This window comes from Protopterus annectens, chromosome 4.part0, assembly GCF_019279795.1.
Source record: "Protopterus annectens isolate FY-2018-M chromosome 4.part0, PAN1.0, whole genome shotgun sequence".
NCBI classification, from domain to species: domain Eukaryota; kingdom Metazoa; phylum Chordata; order Ceratodontiformes; family Protopteridae; genus Protopterus; species Protopterus annectens.
This window is the reverse complement of record NC_056733.1, coordinates 624,648,337-624,667,847: the sequence shown is the minus strand read 5'-3', so window position 1 is coordinate 624,667,847 and position 19,511 is coordinate 624,648,337. Positions and strand designations below refer to the sequence as shown.

The 19,511-nt window shown below is 43.8% G+C and overlaps 1 protein-coding gene across 1 annotated transcript in view; it reads left to right on the top strand.

Annotated features, from left to right (window-relative positions):
• Nucleotides 1–19,511, top strand: part of CIT (citron rho-interacting serine/threonine kinase) — a 3,433,971-nt gene that overhangs the window by 2,374,763 nt on the left and 1,039,697 nt on the right. Inside the window, exon 36 of the mRNA XM_044069760.1 lies at nucleotides 7,211–7,380. Coding sequence (XP_043925695.1) covers nucleotides 7,211–7,380 — 170 coding nt within the window. The remainder of the gene's footprint in view (nucleotides 1–7,210; nucleotides 7,381–19,511) is intronic.

The window sequence follows — 19,511 nt, the reverse complement described above, 5'->3', positions numbered from 1 at the left end:
GTTCTGACAGTAACTTTTCAGAAACTTAACACATGTAGGTTCATAGATAGTTACTAGACTTACAGTCCAAGGAACCATTGAGAAGCCTAGCCCAAATTCCCAGATGTCCCTAATCATTGGTTAAGTTACTTGCTCAAGGTCACACAGTAGGCAAATAAAGACTGAGGGAATCAAACTGTGTACCACAGTAGCTACCTCATTTCCTTAAAACTGTGTGCTGAGATTAAATTTTTGCTTCTTTACAGAAACCAATCTGTATATCTTAAGTATAACACTCTTCCAGCAGAGATATTTATTTATTTAGATTCATAAACCAAGATAGAGCACTGATCCAGTGAAGCTCAGGCCAGATGTTGAACACAGTAAATTGACAAATGTAACATTTACAGTGCAATTTTCAAAAGATATAGAGGATCCAGTCTTGTCTTTTCTGTCCATCTCAATCTGTGAGTTATCGGATCCGAGGCTAGCACCTCAGGTTGTTCAGCCCTAAAGCTCAACCTCCTCTGCCCATAATACACTCCCCTCACTGATTCTCATCTGATCTAATTTGCTGCTTTTGCATCCAAACATGGTCATTGAAGCTCCTTTAGTTGCAATAAGTAGTTTTTTTCTTAACTTGCTAATTTTTTCTCTGCCTTCTTTAGATTATTGTGGTAAAGTATTAGGTTAGATATGTAGGTCTTTTTGTCTTTTCTGGAGATGGTCTCTCCTTTTTTTTCTGTCATTTCTCTCCTCCTGTAAGCTGCTTTGCTGCCCTTTTTTTCTTGCCGTGTGTGTGTGTGTGTATGTGTGTGTGTGTATGTGTATATATATATATATATATATATATATGTGTGTGTGTATATACACACACACGCACACGTAAAATTAACTTCAGTACAAAAAAAGTAATTTTACTTTTTTATATATTTAATCTTGTATAGTGTATAGCATTGATCTTGAGCCCAGCTATGAAGAAACGGGCCTCAGGCTTCAAAAAATGTGCAGTGTGGGCATAAGCTGCCTTCTCTGCAGGTATATAGAGTAACTGTGTATGTTGTCTAAGTTAGGCACGCCTAGATGTGAAGTGTCAGATGTGCTTGGCCTTTGGGCCTAGAGCCCTTGCTGATCAGAGGGCTAAATTCATTTTAAAAGGTCTAATGCATCCTGTATCTACTGCTTCTTCCATCCCTTCTTCTCCCTCTCACACCAAAAAGCTGAGAGAGGAACATGACTCTTGTGAGAGATGCAGCTATTTAGCCAGACTGGAGGCTGAGCTCTCTCAACTCAGGACTGGCAAGACCAGGCAGGAGGAGAAGGCAACTACACACACCACAATACCAGTCTCACATAACTCAACCACACCACTGAATCAAACACATAAACATACTAAGACATACTCGGAGGCTCTGAGTAAAAATTTACCTAAACAGCAGAGGCCTCCAAAGCAGACACCCAAGCAACTGCAAACTCAATACACCACACAAACAACACATAAACAACAAAATCAGTGTGCAAAGCAGTCACTGCCCTTAAGGCCAAATACAACACCAAACATACTTGTCATAGGTGACTCCATAGTCAGATACACTGACGTCCCGCTCACCAGACTGAGTAAGGAGAAGGTCACAGTAAGCTGCCTGTAGAATCCGCCACATAACACAAGCACTCAGGTCTCTCAACAGCAGGTACACTCAGTCATTGTCCACGCTGGTGTCAACGACCTGAGACTTACCTCCTTGGACTACATGAAAAGAGACATTGAGGAGCTCTCTGATTATGTAGCCCAGGCAGGTATGACCCTGACCTTGAGCAGTATCCTACCTTCACCTAGAATGATGCCACAATACAGTGATAAGATGATCAGCTTTAATAATTGGCTTAAATTCTGGTGTCATTCAGAGGGGATCCAATGTCTGTCTGCCTGGGATGACATGCTGGACAAGCCACGCTGAAGGGACGGCTTGCACCTGTCACCCCTAGGCTTCCGGATATTGGCAAAGGCTCTTGCCACCCCATAGTGCCTTTTTAGGCAAGGCTCAAATTCTAAACCTACCACCCTAGAACACAAAAAGTAAAAACTAAGGGTAATGCTGCTCAATGCCAGAAGTCTCAATCTCAAGATGCACGCACTCGAGGCCCTTCTCAGTATGGAGAACATCGATGTCTGTGCTGTGGCAGAAACCTGGTTCAAGGCTCCTGAGAGCACCCCAGCACTAGCAGGTTTCACCTCATATCATGCTCCGCCCCAAAATCCGGACAACACCAAGAAAGGAGGGGTGTCCATATTCATAAAGGACACCCACACCTCAAGGTTGGTGGCAACGCACGATGCATCGGAGACCATCCAGGTGCAATTAACCATAGGCAAGACTGCTCTGCAATTTGTAGCATGTTACAGGCCAACCTCTCAAACTCATGAACCTCACATGGCCTTCCTGAAAACAATGGAGGGGATAAATGTATCTCCAAACACCATCATACTAGGTGACTTCAACTACCCTAATATAGACTGGGAACACTACTCAAGCCCAAACACTCTAGCCCAAAGGTTCCTGGAGTTCATAAACTCAAATGCCATGGAACAACTAGTCACCATCCCCACAAGAGGAGAAAACATACTTGATCTCATCATCACGAACATGGGATCAAAATGTTCAACACCGAAGTATACCTCACTGGTGAGATCAGATCATAAACTAATCTCGCTGGAGGTCCTCATCCCGCCCCACCTGAAATAAAAAGACCCCAGTGAAAAACTTCACAAAAGCCGACTTCACACTTCTAAAAACTAATGTGGTCTCCTTTAAGGCCCCTGAGCCAGTGGTAAACATTACTCAAACCGCTGAATCACTTACAAATGCCTTCTACCAGCACCTACAGGACTGCATGGATCAGGCAATCCCAAACAAAACTAAGACTCTTTGTACCAAAGGCAAGCGTCCAGTCTGGTGGACCCCAGCCATAAACAAGCTCTACAACAAAAGGAGGAAGCTAATACAAGATAGAGCAAAATCCTTGAAAGGTAAGACACCTTTGATCATTATAAGTAAAAAACTAAGAGCTCTCATAAAATCATCCAAGGCAAATTTTGAGAGAAAAATCGCCAAGGACTCAAAAGACAATCATAAGGCCTTCTTTAGCTATGTTAGAAACCTAGGAGGAAACTCCCAGATATGCTCAGAATTAGTTCAAAATGATGTGAAGATTACTGAACCTACACACATTGCCAACATACTGGCTGACAGGTTCAGTGCAAACTTCCCAAAAGGAGAGATATCTATACCAGAGGATTGTAGCCCCCAAACATCTCCAACACCCAGGTGAGAACTGCTCTCCAAAGCAAAACACAGCATCCATGGGACCGGATGGTGTCCCCAGCTGTGTGCTCCACGAACTCAATGAGGAATTAAACCCGCAGTTAGGACAGCTGTTTAATCTTAGCCTCACCTCAGGATACCAAGGAGTGGCGCATCGGCACTGTGGTCCCACTTCACAAGGGCGGTGCCTCCACCGACCCTGGAAATTACCGTCCCATTAGCTTGACAAGCCTTATCTGCAAAGCCATGGAGAGGATCATAATGGAACTCATAAATAAAGACATAGGGAACTTGCAGACTTTGGATCCAACCCAGTTTGGCTTTGTCAAAGGCAGATCATGCCTTTTAAACTTGGTTGACTTTTTCGAGACAGTCACCAAGGCCATTGATGAGGGAAAGGCAGTCCATACAGCCTACCTTGACTTGGCAAAGGCCTTCGACACAATACCCCACTCAGGTATCATCGAAAAACTCATCAGCTTGAATGTAAACCCATACATCACAAGATGGGTTGCAAACTGGCTAAGTGACAGAACCCACAGGGTCAGAGTTGCTGGAGCCATGTCAGACTCAAAGCCTGTCACAAGTGGTGTCCCACAGGGATCAGTCCTGGGTCCACTCTTGTTCGGCATCTACTTTTCTGAAGTACAAGCAAACACAGGAGGGTTATGGCTGACAAAGTTTGCAGATGACTGCAAACTGGGCCATAGTCAAAACACATCTGACACAGATATCCTTCAGAAGGGCCTCACAGAAACGGATAACTGGTGCCAGAGCCATGGCCTAAAGTTAAATGCCAAGAAATGCATAGTCATACCCTTCGGGAAAAACAAGGTTACCCCTAGCTACCATATAGGTGGCAATCCACTGAGCACAGAAGAAGTCATCAGGGATCTGGGGACCCAGGTTGACAGTAGCCTTTCGCTTGACACTCATGTTGCTAAAGTAGTTAGGAAAACCTTCTACATTGCCCACCTGATCATGAAGGGATTCACATCTAGATCAAGGGAGGTCATCGTCCCCTGTACTCATCACTCATTAGACCTATGATTGAGTACAATGCCCCATTCGAATGTATCTGACCCGACACCTGCAGCAGCTGGAAAGGCCCCAAAAGTTCCTCACCAAAAGGATAAAGGGTCTCAAAAATATGTCTTATGCTGCCCGAGTGAAAGAACTCCAGCTCTATTCAGTCTCATACCGCTTGCTCAGAGGTGACCTGTGCCTGACATATAAGGCCATGTCAAACCCTGATTTGATGAATATGCTTCACCTCAAAAAATCTAGATCCCTCAGAACCACAAGGGTGGGAGACTTAAACCTTGACACGGTTATTAATAGAACGTGCTGGAGGGACAGATTCATCACCCAGAGACTCCCTATGCTGTGGAACAAAATCCCGGTACATGTGAGGCAGAGCACTGGCCTTGTTCAAGAGGAATCTTGACCAATGGATGGGTGATCGCAGATATATCCCAGGGATTACTTCAGTGTCACTGCTTGACAGAGGCACAGCAAAATAATAGGCATAGTTTTATTCAAACTAAAGGGGTTGCGAAAGCCAAATAACTATGGGCTAGGCTTATAAATGCCCTTGGGCAGATAGCCTAGTACGAACCTATGAACCTATGACAAAGAGGAGAGAGGTATGATAAGAAAAAAGAAAAATACAAAAGTTAATCTAAAGAGAGGGGGCGTGCCTCTGGTTACAACTCAGTGCGCCATCCACTGCCCCAAAGTGCCAATCACTTTCTGCCATGGCTGCAGGTTCAGAGTCTTTGAACGCTCCAACTATGAGCATTCCTAACCTCCTCTTGTCAGCAACTCCTACCTTGACAGGGTTTCACTTCACCTTCTTGCCCATGACTCCCACAGAATTCTCACCAGAACCATCCCTGACTTTGATCCTGGCCTCTCCTTTTTGGCTCCAACACTCGTATCCATTGTTCCCTAAACCTTCAAAGCCATCTTTGTTGTCTTCCTCTAGGTCTGTCAGAAAAGCCAGAAATATGAAGGGCTGTAATTTGGGACAACTGATGCATGCCTTCTTACAGGCCCAGGTGGACCTTGGGATCATCCCCTCTTCCTCTGCTCCGAAGTCAGAAGTTCCCTGCCTTCAGCTCCAGCTTTGCCTGTTACTTCACCAGACCATCTTTCAGTGCCAGGGCCTGGGTCTGACTGCTCCCCTCTTCTTTGTTGGTGCTAACAACTTGACTGCTTCAGGCACTGACTTCCTCCTGGATAGTCTCGACTGAAACTGAAGGGGAGCTCCTAGGGAGAAGGGTAAGGTGTTTTTTTTTGGGTGGGGAATGGTCTCTATGGCACATCATTTGACTGTCAGAAGGTTTGCTATGTGTGTTTAGTGAGTCACTGAGGGAATGGGGAAAATCATTTATATATTAGTGATATGGTTTCCCTTACATTTTGCTAAACATACATTCTATCAGCAAGCACAGAGATTGGTGTGTAATGTTGAATATATGAATAGTCAGGGGGTGCAAATGTTAACAATGTTTCCACAATACAGGTGTGTGGGGTTGGAGGGGGTGGGTGTGTTTGTGAGTTAGGGTTTGGGATAGGTGAAGGATAAGTGTTTTATGATTGTGTACAACTGTGTGTGTATTTTGGTGTTAGGATCGGGGTTAGGTAAGGGAATAAATGTAGTTTTTTTTAGTGTCTGTGTGTGAGAGTATGTTGTATGTACTGCTAGTGTTACATGAAGGTTTTTATTATGGTAGTGTTGAGGTTGAGGGAAATGGGCATGGTTAGGGTTAGCACCCATTAATGAGATGGTGCAGGAGGCAAAGTATAAGACCAAGCAAAGTAAAGATTATTTGGCTTTGTGCTGATGAAGTTATTAAAAAGGCCAAAAATGCAAATCCACTGCTAGTGGGGTTTGGCTTTATTGGCCTGAATATATCCATAAAAACTGAAAAAAGTCAAGTCATGGGCATTCAGAAACAGTGTAGCTGAAATACTTGATGTCCTGAATGGGTCATTTGCATATATCCCATGGGCCTCCATTACAGGAGGTTTAATGTATCACACACTGACAAATCTAGCTTGGCTGGGTTTTTCTTGCAGTTTGTACTGAATTTTTTATCTGTGTGACCTTCTTACCTTTTGGTTTGGATGTTAGTTGGGATGTTTTGCAGACACCTTTATGTTTGTGGGCATGTAATTGACGTTGGCTTTATTGGTCTAAATGTGTCCATAGACTTAAAAGATAAAAAGAAGTCATGGGCATTCAGAAGTCATGTAGCTCAAACACTTGATATCCTTAAGTCTTCATTTCTATATATCCCATGGGCCTCCATTACAGGAGAATTAAGGTATCGTATGGTGAAAACTTCAGCTTGGCTATGGTTTTCTTGCAGTTTTTACTGAATTGTTTGTCTGTGTGACCTTTTTAATCTTTGATTTGTGTGTATGTCTGTGTCTAATTAGCTGCCAGGCATTTCTCAAGCAACAGAACTTGTGCTGATACCTTAATCATCTACTGAGAAGCATCCAGATCTATTTACACAGGCTTTCAGGGGCCTGCTGTGTAGCCTTGTAGCTCTTTTTCAGATCTTTCTTGTCAGATCTTGTTTTGGGTTTCTGGCTGGAATCATCTCAGTACAAGTGGACTCTTTCTTCATGCTGAGGTTCACGGTGCAGTAGCATTTCAGTGGGAACGGTATCTCAGAAGGATTTACAAGGATAGAATTTCTCACTAGGGTGTTACTTAGTAAAGGGAGGTGCTGTCTGTGCATTTGCATGCTGTCTAAGAAATTCTCAGAGATAATGTTACAGATGGTTCTGTGTTTATATTTCATTTTTCATGAGTGATGTACTAAATAGGTTACTTGGAACTTCACATTCAATTTGCTAACAGTAACTTTTTGTCTTCTTCATGGAATCCTTAGATGTACCCTACATCCTAAAGCTGGAATCCCACCCGCATACTACATGTTGGCCTGGAAGGACAATGTACCTCTTGGCACCCAGTTTTCCAGATAAGCAGCGTTGGGTTACTGTTTTGGAGTCAGTGGTGGCAGGTGGTCGTGGGTCACGAGAAAAAGCTGAAGCTGATGCTGTAAGTGTATTCAAAAATCACTGAAAAGGGAAATTGTTTTAATTCTGTGTTTGAAAAGTCTGTCAGTCGATGTAGGTGACTTTATCCACTGGGACAATGGCCATCTTTAATTTTGGTCAGATCTCTGTTTCTGTGAAATTGTTTAATATAGGTTTAGCAGCTAGAGTTTATTTGTAGTTTCAAACCCTTTCATTGGGAAGTACAGAACAAAGAGAATACTGTGTAGGAAGTTATGTAGAATCACATTATTTTCCACCAAGGGTTTTGATTTCTGGTAACTTCGTGAACAAAACCTTAGAGGTTGCTGATATAGGTTCATTCTTAAAAAAAATGTTTTGCTGGTGTATACTGATCAGGAAAGAGTATTCATGTCATGAATATGTCTTTCCTGAAGGCAGTTGTATTTACTTGAAAGTTCACTGAAAAAATATTACTGATGCATTGAGCTGTTAAGGAAATTAGGGCACTGCATTATTTTTAAAATGTATCCTTTGGAGGATTTTAACTCAGTCGGGATCACTTGATATAAATCCTGCTTTCTGAATGTTAAGGGAGTTCTTGGCCCAATGTCTGCAGCAGTCACTGAAGAGTCTACCCTGTTGTCACTCATTGTTAGATGTTTGCTATGTAGATATGCTGTATTTATCCTTCTAACTTCAGACATTTAACACCACCATACGAAACAGATCTTACACAAGTGCTGTGAGTTAAAGGCTAGTAGATTTAAGTTATCTTGCAGTTTTCCTAGCTGTTAAATTAAAATGTCAGCCTTAAAGCACTCTTTGACTGGCACATCAGAAAATAACAGAAACGGCAATTATTTTACCTTGCTCTTGAATATGTTGTCGGGTGGGTCCCTGGTTGGGTTCATCTTTTCCACCAGTCAGAACTTTGCTTATTTCTCAAAGATCCCAGGTTCAGGGCCATATAGACATCTATTTCAGTATACTATGGGACCCCAGTCACTAGATACGCAAGCAAGTCTCATCATTACCCACCATTTCTTTTTGTGTTGTTGACAAAGCTTAGCTCACAGTTGCAGCTATTATTTAAGTTGCTGAGCTTGTTTGTCTTACAGCTCTACAACATGTCTGTCTGGCATTCAGATCTAACAGCCAAGGTGTGCACCAGCATTGTCTAACTGCTTAAGGAGAAGAGATTGATGTCAGGTACTGCTATGAGTGCCAGAAGTTTATTCTTATCTTTCATTTGCATTGGGGTAAATGCTTTTGCCTGTCAAACAACCAAAAGGATTGCCAAGAACTTCTTGCCTGAGAATTTGTAGGAGGGTACTACATGCAGCTCCAAGTACAGATTAGAGCACTGCAACAAGGACAAAAACAGAAAGGATAGGTGGAGGCCTAACCCTGCTTGGTCTAGGTCTTATCTGAAATGGCCTTTCTGTCTCTGCAAATGCTGAGATTATTTTGTACTAGCAGCACCTCAAACCAGAACCCCTTCCTCCCAATCAGTGAAGGAAAAGGGACCCAGAGAAAAAATACCAATGGTCCACCTTTTGGAAGGATATTTCCCAAAGTTCCAGCACAGTCCAATCTCTGGATGATCCTAAGGCCAGTCAACCGGATCCTGGGAAGCAATCTTTATAGTCATTTGGTCCCTGATCAGAAAAAAAAAACAAGAAGCCAAAGTCTTTCCTTCTATGACCTTCTTACAGGGTTTGCTGGTGGGAATTTATTGTCACAGGTTCAATACTGTTACCTTACAAATTACAGTCCAGTACCAGTGCTAGGCATAGCCCAGCCCCATTCACAAATTGTCTTTAGCAGTCATGCTCTCATGTACTAAATCTATGTGATCCAACAATTGGCAAGATTTTTCTTGTATGTACACCTTTATGTGAGATGATGCAAGACCCTTTGTCTACAAGCAAGGAACAACATGTGGCTACCTCTATCTCAGACTCATATGAGGAGTCTAAAGACTCTGAGACTGTTGTCTATGAGACAGACACTGAGTCCTTTTTTAGATGCTCTTTGCATGACCTTTCTTTTGAAGTTACCTTAAGGCTTTTGAGGTCCAGCACTGATTGGCCTTGCTGTCTTATGCTTTCTTCTCAGAAAATGTTTGCTGCATATCTGAAGAAAAAGCTTGAGAAGTCATAGGTCATTCACCAAACCAAAGTCTGAAAGTGCACAGACTCTTCCACTCTAGCCCTCAGAAAGGTAAATGCTCTTCATGTGCTCTTAGCTGAACGGACAAAGTCCTGAAACAAATATCCTTCATGTCTCATTTTGTTCTCTTCTGTCTAAAATGGGTCACAAAGACAGCAGAAGTTTTCTACCCTCTCACCAGGTGCGTGTAAAACTTAAGGCAGGTGTGGGAAAGAATTGTACTTGTCTACCATGTTGGGGTTTAGAGTCCTGCTAGGTTCTTAGGTAAGTATAGACCATTGTAAGCCTAGCCAATAATCATATTTAATTTTCCTTTATCTTCAAGGAGGGCCATACAGGAGACACTAAAGGAGAATCTGAAGCTGCCCATCCAATTATCTAGATTTACTATGAATGTGTCTAGGGTGCTAGTCTGCTTGACATGATGTGGAGATTTGTTCCAGAGACATGGAATATGTAGGAATAAAAGTCTATCATGCCTTTATGTCTTATTTATCTGTTAATGGCAGTTTAGTTCCTTTAACTGGGTATATGAGGAATCATTTGCTTTGCGAAGGAGTAGGAGGCAGATGAAGCACTGTTGGGACCTTTCATGGCTAGAAATGTCAGACACAGATCATCAGAGGGGAGTCTTTGAGTGACTGAGTACAGAGAGAGGGCAGAGAGGGCAGCCAGTCCAGATAACTGAGGATAGTCAGGAGTCTCAAAGTCTAGTGATATAGTTATACATGCAAAAAGGGGCATCATATGCAACTATGGGTCTAATGAGAGATGAGTAAAAGGAAATTAAGATTTGCTTGATCAAGAGGAGATGCCTTGGAAATGTGATGACCCAGACAGAAGGCTTTCGGCACTACTATGGAGACATGATGATCAAAATATGAGGAATAATCAACAAGAGCGCATAGATCCCTTACTACAGTGTCTGACTGAAGGGGTGCATCATTTGTATAGTATAGTGTAGAAATATTTTTCCTATCAAAATGAGCTACATTACATGTTTTCACAGTTTGAGACCGTTGTTCTTGTGTGAGTTGTTAACATAGTCTAACCCATGCTGAAGTGATTGTGAGTCAGTAGAAAACTGAATAACACCCCATCTGCAAACTAAACCATAGGCCAGGAGTGTTGCCCTAAAGGTCTGAAGAATAATGATAAATAGGAAACTGCCTAAAAGTGAGCCCTGTCATACACTACTTATAACTATTTTGTTTTTAGAAGTGGCATCTGCAACTCAAACCAAATAGGTTCTATCAGGCAATCATTTTGGCTATCCACCACACTCCATATGAATTTATGTTCAGATTTACAAATCTGTCAATAATGTCCACATGGGGAATACTGTCAAAGGCAATTCGCTGTATACTCAAATGATTACTGCATAATTTTAGTTTAACAGTAGTACTCAGTTGCCCACACAATTACAGAAGGAAAGATGCAGTTCACTGCACATTGCAAAAAATTCCATTAGGAATTGATCAAGTTTGCCAAAAATGAGAAACAATAGTGGTTTATTTGTTGGCTACTAACTGGCTGGTACTAATGTTAAGTTTCACTGCAGCTGCATACAACTAAGAATCAATGTCCCTTTGCTCCTTGTCTCACTAGGAGCAAAACAATGGCTGTAATCCCAAGCTTGTTCTGAGAAGCAGATCATAAGATGTTAAGTTGTCTATCTCACCTTCATTCTTGCTGGTTGGGTTCGGAGCCAATCCTCGGCTCCGACTCGGCCATCTTCAAAGCTCGAGAGCTGCTGGCTCGTGGCCACCCCATATCCCATGATGCCTGGTGCTAGATACCCAGATCTCATTTGCCTCTTTTGCTGCGAGGTTGTCTTACTGGCTCAGGTTGTACTTTTTCATTATTATACTCGTTTTTGATAAAAATAATTTCATAGTAGTTAACCTTTCTATAGATATATACTTGTTGTATCTTTAATTCCTTCTTGATCCTTCCCTTATCCCTCAGAAAACTCATTTTAGTTAGAGAGTTTTCCCCTCCCCTTCACGTTCTTAGGTAGCCATTTAAATTAGAGGCTAACCCTTTTTCCCTTCCTCTATTTAAAAAAAAAAAAAAACTTTTAGCCTTTACCTAGTTAGTTTTATTTAGCTATATACATAGAATATTGTCAGTTTTTTTGGCTGTGTTTCAGGTGCTTAACTTAGTGTGTGTGGTAGTAGTTACATACTAGTTTTTTGTGTGTTATCATTGGTATTCTATTTCTTTTCAGGGATGTTTAAGGATACCAAGGTGTCCGGATTCAAGAAGTGTGGCTCATGCTGTCCGAAGATGTCTCTGACAGATGGCCACACTTCTTGCGTCTATTGTCTGGGCAGGACTCTTGTTTGGTTTGCCATGCCTTTAGCCTCAGAGTCATGCAGGAGCACAAAAATAAGTTAATCCTAAGGGGATTACTTAAGCAGGATTCACCGGCTAAGACTCAGCCCGTGAAGGCCTCTAAGCCACCTAAATCTTCGGCTCCCAGTTCGGAGCCGTTGATGGGCGAAGCTGTTCCTTCAGCCTCGGTTCTGGCCGGAACCGATCTACCGGTCTCCCAGTCAGTTCCGACTCTCCCTTCGGAGCCATCTGGGAGTTGAAAGAAGACTAGGTCTCTCTCCCTAGAGTTGATACGCTCGGCTCCGAGGTCTCCTCTGCTCCAATCAGAGCACAGTCATCGGTCCCACTTTTCTCGGTACTCAAGACTATCATGACATGGAGAGAGTGGTCAGTAGGCTGTTAAAATCGCAGGCCCTAGCAAAAATGTTGTCCAGCCCCACTCATCAGGTGTCTGCTCTGTCCATATCTGCAGTTATTCCTCCTCCGACTCCTTCTTTGAGCTCGGAGCCGGAGTTCGTTGGGGTTTGAGTCGTGGAACCGTCGGCACCGATACCTTCTGCTTCGGTTCCGTTCATTTCTTTGGTACCGTCCTTGGAAGGGTCTGGGCGCCGAGACTCCCTCGTCGGCTCCGAGGGGGCGAGTGGTATCGGACCCTTGTCCGAGCACATTCTCCCTCTCGGAGCTTCGGCGCAGGTGAGCTCGGCTCCTACATTGGCTTCGGAGCCATCCCCCTCGGTGCGGAGAAGGATTCCGGTCTCTTCGGAGCCTTCTCGGCATTCGAGCAGGGATGCTTTCGAGGTCATGAGGAGTGTGCTGGCCCCTGAGTCAGCCCCACGATCATCCCCACCAGCTCCTCCCACTATGGTGCCTGCGTCTGCCTCTGCCCCTCCTCCAGACCCCAAGCATGGGGAATCAATGCTCCAGGGCACCCCCTTGGGTGTATCTTCCTCTTCCGAGACCTCCCCTGATCATTCAGAGGAGCCACCTCGTAAATGGAAATGCAAGAGGAAGCATGTTGACTCCCCTGAGTCTGTCACATCAGACACCGACTTGGAGGATTCAGATGGGTCCCCGAGATCCCCCTCTGAAGATGTCTCCTTCTCAGACATCCTTCAGATGCTTAGGCAGAGGGGGAACTGGACTACCCTAAACCCCTCCAAGGATGAGTCGGTATTCCTGGATGCGTTTGGGTCCTGACCTTCCACCTCCTTGGGTGTCTCCGCCTTTCGACCCACTGATGTCTGTGGTGGCTCAGAATGCGTGGTCAGCTCCAGACACAGTGGAACCAATCCCCAGAAGACTCGCTAAATTCATAACGGCACCACAGGATAAACAGTTTTTGATCAAAGGTGTCCCTGTTGATGCTATGGTGGTAGCAGCGGCCACAAAGAAGGAGTTGGCTGAAACTTCTTCATCTGTCCATCCCCCTAACAAGGAGTCCAGGACGATGGACCGATATGAGAAGCGGATGTTTTCTTCAGCGACTTTTTCTATGAGGTCTCTGAATTATTTGTGGCACTTTACCCGTCTTCAAAGGGATCTCCTTAAAGAGCTTGGAGATACCCTCCAAGATCAATCAGCTGAGGGGGCCCAGGCTAAGGCAGCCTCCCAGCTGGCAACTCTTAATTCAGTGGTGAACTCCTCCATGAGGCTCATTTCTTATGCAGCCGATGGTGCGAGTAGAGTCGCGGGCACAAGTGTTGCTCTAAGGAGACACGCCTGGATGCGGCTATGTAACTTTGTGGAACCTTTCAGAGCGTCTTTCACCAATACCCCTTTTGATGGTTCATCTCTTTTTGGATCACAGGTGAAGGACACCCTTACCAGGTGTGAGCAGGAAGGCAAGACTCTCTCTGCCATGGGAGTCTGTTTTTTCCACTCCTTCCAGACCATATCCCAAGGGTCAGAAGAGTGGAAAGATGTGTTTCCGGAAATCTCAGGGAGCCTTGCCGAACACACGTGGTGAGTTTCCCATCCAGAGGCAGAGGAGGGAACAATAATAGACGCTACCCTCATGGCAGAGGGGGTCCGCAAAACCAGGGCAGCAGAGAATCCTTCTCTGAGAAGCCCTCCCACCATTCCTGAAGGGTTGCCCGACTGCCCACCTCCGTAGGCAGTCGGGGGAAGATTATTGCTGTACCCAAGAGCCTGGCAAGACATAACACAAGACAAATGGGTACAGTCAGTTATATCTGGAGGCTACAGAATACCCTTTGTTCGCACTCCCGTAGTGTTAAACAAGTCCCTTCCAGATGTTCCACCCAATCTAAGGGATCAAGCAGTACAAGAAATTTCAGAACTGCTTAAAAAAAAGGGCCATCCAGCAAGTCCCAGCAGACCAGCAAGGATCCGGAATTTACTCAAGGTTCTTTTTGGTACCAAAAAAGACGGGGGACTGGAGACCCATTCTGGATCTCAGCAGACTGAACAGGTCTGTACAAAGAACCAAGTTTCGGATGGTCACGCTAAAGTCCATTAAGCCCTTTCTGGGTCAGGACAATTGGATGTGCTCTATAGATCTTCAGGATGTGTACTACCATATCAAAATGGACAGACGCTCCAGAAGATTCATTCGCTTCCGGCTGGGAGCCAGCCATTACCAGTTCAGAGCTCTGCCCTTTGGTCTCACCACAGCCCCCAGGGTGTTCATCAAATGTATGGCAGTAGTTACCGCTCACCTGAGACGGCAAGGATTCCAGGTGTTTCCATATCTAGACAACTGGCTCCTTACTGCTACCACCAGGCATCACTTTCTGCGAGCCAGAGACTACACTATTGAGACTTGCTTCAGTGTATCTCAATAAATTTCAAAAAGTCTGTATTGTCGCCTTGTCAGTCTATCACCTTTATAGGCACAAATTTAAATACAAAAGACATGTCAGCGAGCCTTCCACTAGACAGGGTATTAGTGATTCGTCAACATGTACAGGTCTTATTAGCATGCAAAAGAATTCAAGCCAGGTTTGTCCTCCAAACTCTGGGTCTCATGGCAGCAGCGATCATACTTGTCCCTCTAGCTCGTTTTCACATGAGGATCCTCCAGTGGCTGCTTTTCACCCAATGGTCCTTTCAGCAGCTTCCCATGTCTCACATGATTATGATCACAGAAGCATGCAAAAAGCACCTTGCACGGTGGATGGTCTCCACATCAATACCCCTAGGCAGACCATTTGTACCCCCCGTTGCTACGGTTACCACGGACACTTTCCTGATTGGGTGGGGGGGCATTATCAGGGCAGGACAGTCCAAGGCACCTGGCAACCTTACAAGTCCCACCTGCATATAAACGTCTTGGAGATGAGGGCTGTGCTTCTAGCGTTGCAAGCTCTTCAGAACTCTCTTCCTACCAGGACCATTCCAATTCAAACGGACAATATGTCAGTAGTGTGGTACATCAACAAGCAGGGCGGAACCAAGTCCCTACCCCTTATGTCGAGAAGCACTCAGACTCTGGCAGTGGGCGATCCCTTCCCAACGGTTTCTGATCGCAACGCACATCCCTGGGAAGTCCAACGTCATAGCAGACCGGCTGAGCAGAGCAATTTGCATGCCTCACGAGTGGTCTCTGAATCAAGTAGTTGCGGACCAAATTTTCCGCAAATGGGCAAGCCTTGCTGTGACCTTTTTGCCACCCTCTTCAACAGCAAGTGCAAAATTTCTTCTCTCTCCTTCCACTTCCCGGACATTCCCCCAGAGATGCTGTAGTCCATGATTGGCCTCAGGGACTACTTTATGCATTCCCCTCCGTTTCCCCTTATTCCAAAGCTGATACAGAAAGCTACCGTATTGGGCTGCAAAATGATCCTCATTGCTCCTTACTGGCCTCGACAGATATGGTTCCAGTTCCTGCATCATCATCTTCTCAAGCAGCCTTGGACTCTGGACCCAGTTCCAGACCTTCTGATCCATCAGTCGGGTGGGCTGCACCAATCCCTGCTATCTCTCTAACTCACTGCCTGGTTGCTCCACTTCCAACCCTAGCCAGGCTTCCAGATATCTCTCCGTCTGTGCGGGAAATTATTTTATCGTCGCACAAGTCTACCACTAGAAAAACTTACGCTATTAAGTGGAAACGTTTTTCTTCCTGGGCAGAGAATAAGAGTATAGACCCCTTTTCAGCCCCTATACACCACATATTGGAATTCCTTGTGGAACTCTTTCATTCTGGGTCCGCTTCCGCTACAATTAGCGTTCAGTTAGCTGCAATTTCAAATTTTCACATGGGACTGTCGGGAAATAACATCATGTCGCATAAGCTATGTAGAGCCTTTCTCAAAGGGACCACTCTGCTCAGGCCTCCAGTGAGCGATCCTTCACCTCCGTGGGATCTAAATTTGATTTTAGCTTCTCTAATATTGCCTCCCTTTGAACCTGCAGCATCCTGTTCCCTGAAGTTTTTATCTTGGAAAACTCTCTTTCTGGTAGCCATTACTTCAGCCAGAAGAGTTTCAGAACTGCAGGCTCTTTGTACTCATCCTCCATACCTAGTGTTCCACAATGATAGGGTTGCTCTCAGAACTAATCCTTCCTAAGGTCTCTTCAGAAAATAATTTGAATCAGTCCATAGACCTTCCTGTGTTTTTTCCCAACCATTCCAATAGGGCGGAATATAAGTTGCATCAGTTAGATGTTCACAGGCAACTACGTTTTTATTTGCATAGAACTAAAGATATCAGGAAATCGGACCAACTTTTCCTTTCTTATGCTGAGGGTAAACAAGGTCTTCCAGTCTCAAAAGTAACCTTGTCCAGGTGGTTGACTTCTATCATCACTTTTATCTATCAACTGATAAATAAAGAATTACCTGTTAAACCAAAAGGTCACTACACCAGAGCTTTAGCCACGTCTGTGGCCTTTCAGGCGAGGTTGCCCATGGAATCTATTTGTGCTGCGGCTACGTGGGCTAACCCACATACTTTCATTTTGCATTACAAGTTGGATGTGGATTCCAGAAACAGAGCAGATTTTGGTTCCACTGTTCTGAAGAGTTTGTTCTGATGAGCCACCCAGGATTTCAGGTGCTAGGGACGCTGTCCCAACCAGCAAGAATGAAGGCGAGATAGACAACTTAATATAAAGAAGTTATGTACCTACCATAATGTTCCATGTTAGTTGTCTTCTTCTCGCCTTCTTTCTTGCGTCCCACCCCCCCATCCCCCCTATCCTTGTAGACCGAGAAGAGTTCTTTATGGTTTTTCACTGGCTGAGTCTTCTCTGGCTATTTCTTTCTGGCTAGTAGCCTCTCTGGAGGTTTTGTATATTCCAGGATAGGATCCTTTCATTATTATGTCTGCAGTTAGACTTACCAAACGAGATCTGGGTATCTAGCACCAGGCATCATGGGATATGGGATGGCCTCGAGCCAGTATGCAGCTCTCGAGCCTTGAAGATGGCCGAGTCGGAGCCGAGGATTGGCTCCGAACCCAACCAGCAAGAAAGTAGGCGAGAAGAAGACAACTAACATGGAACGTTATGGTAGGTGGTACATAACTTCTTTTTCTTTGGTGTTCAATAGCCTCACCCCAGATTTTGAAGGAATTTTTTAGGCTTGCTGTAACCTTTCTCTGGTGTATGCCTTGGGTGGTATGTGTAGCAGCTCAGCACAACAGAGTACTAAGCTGCACAGTGACGCAGAAAGTATACTGAAGAGGTTCACAGCCAAAAAAAAAAAACCAGACCAATCAAGGAAATCCCACACACACACACTGCCCAGTTAGAGACAGCTGGGAATCCATGTTTCTCTGTTCCTTCTCTCCCCTGGAGCAAAACAATAGCACTAGTCCCAAGCTGACTTTGAAGAAGCAGCTTTCAGGCTTTCCAGTGATCAGTAGTCTAGAGGGTGACTCAAAAACAATGCCCTTATGCTCCTCACACTAGGAGAAAAAACAAAGGTTGTTCCTGTGGAGTGGTTCACAGGCTTTCTAGTGATCAATAGTCTTGTCCCAGCCTACTGCAACAAGAACTTTTTGAAGAAACACTGGAATTTTGTTGACTGTGTTAAAACGGTGGACAGACTGTAAAGTATATACCCATTTTGTAATTAATGTTTAAAAAGACTGATTTCTCCCTCTTTCTCCAGATCCCCAGTAAGACTCCCCACAGACACAGCTATAGAGTTAATCAGCTGAGGGGCCAAAGCAAGATCTCCAGCACCCTCTCTGTCCAACCATTGCTTCTTGTCCTTGCCCAAGTAGCTGACACACACACTTTGAGATTTGGTTTATGTACAAGCACACAGACATACCTAGGGAAAGCTGGCACAGGTTTACTAGCTATGCTCCCTTCTGCCCAGACTATAAGGTAGTTTCAACTGCCACCAACCCTTGCTTATCAGCTACTACAAGGCCCTTACAAAGGGTGTCCAATCTTACTGTGTAATGTTACTATTATCCAGATGGTAGTCTGACCAAGACTTGCAAGGCTATTTAGGATTGGCCTGTTCAGTGTCATCAAATAAACATGCAAGTACCCTAAGAGCTTAACTATGTCTCTCAAATATCAGCCACAAAGACAGGTTTAAATATATTTAATAGTAAGTAATAAAAGAACAAGACAATACTCAGTCAATCAACGCAGTAACTTTAGAGTTCAAAATCACAGGACATATTTTAAAACAGAATTGCAGGACAGTCTCAAATAAATACAGAAAACATCTAAACTAATCTTTACTATATTCCTATCTATATCTAAAAGAGATACTATGCCCTAAATCTTACAGACAGGCAAGTGCAGATGGTGATGATGAGTAGATGTTTCTAGGTCAAAGACAAAATACAAAATGCGCAGTCTCTCCCTGAGAGAGTTCTTAAATTAATATCACATTTTACTGCTGGGTTAGCTTCGATAACATCACTCTTTGTCACCTGACTTCAGTACCCAGGCTAAACAGAAACTAACAATTTAATATCTGTGTGTGAGAAATACATATCTCAGTTCTTTGCAGCTGCTAGGAAGTCATAGAGCAATAAAATACTTTTGCATTTGAAACTCAGAAATTATTTCTCTTTGAAGGCAATACAAAAACTTCTAGCTCTAGACATTGTGTCTGCTACTGAGCTGAAACTGAGAGATAACATCTTTTGTTTATGGCCCAGCTAGAAAGTAAATTAACCTCAACTATTCTTAAATTTTTCAGGTTAATCTTCTGTGTTCCGACAGGGTACACTGTGGATACATCTTAGCTCAGTGCACAACATACAGTTCTGTATAAATCATATCAATATTCACAAATGGCATATAATTATTTACAAAATTCCAGATAGTTGGGCTTTGAATATTTCCCTATATCACACTGGTCACAGAGCAGGCTTCAGAAATGCTGCTTGAAGCATTTTATTTTTAAACTAGGTGCATAATTGCTATTGCTGTTATAAGCACTTTGTATTCATTCAGTTTAATATGACAATAATTACTAATTTCATTTATAGTATTTATTGAGAAAAGAGTAGATTATTTTTACATTTGAGATCTGTCTGGCTATGCTATACAGTAACTAGTAATCAATGAGAATTAATTTGCAGCATAAACATAAAGAATATGAGTAATAAAGCAGCTGATGTAGAAATTAATATAAGCAGATCAGTAAGTCTGCAGTCAACTGTCCTGTATTTTAGGCAGCATGGAGAGGCAACACATGTTTCTGTACCTCACATTTATTTAGGA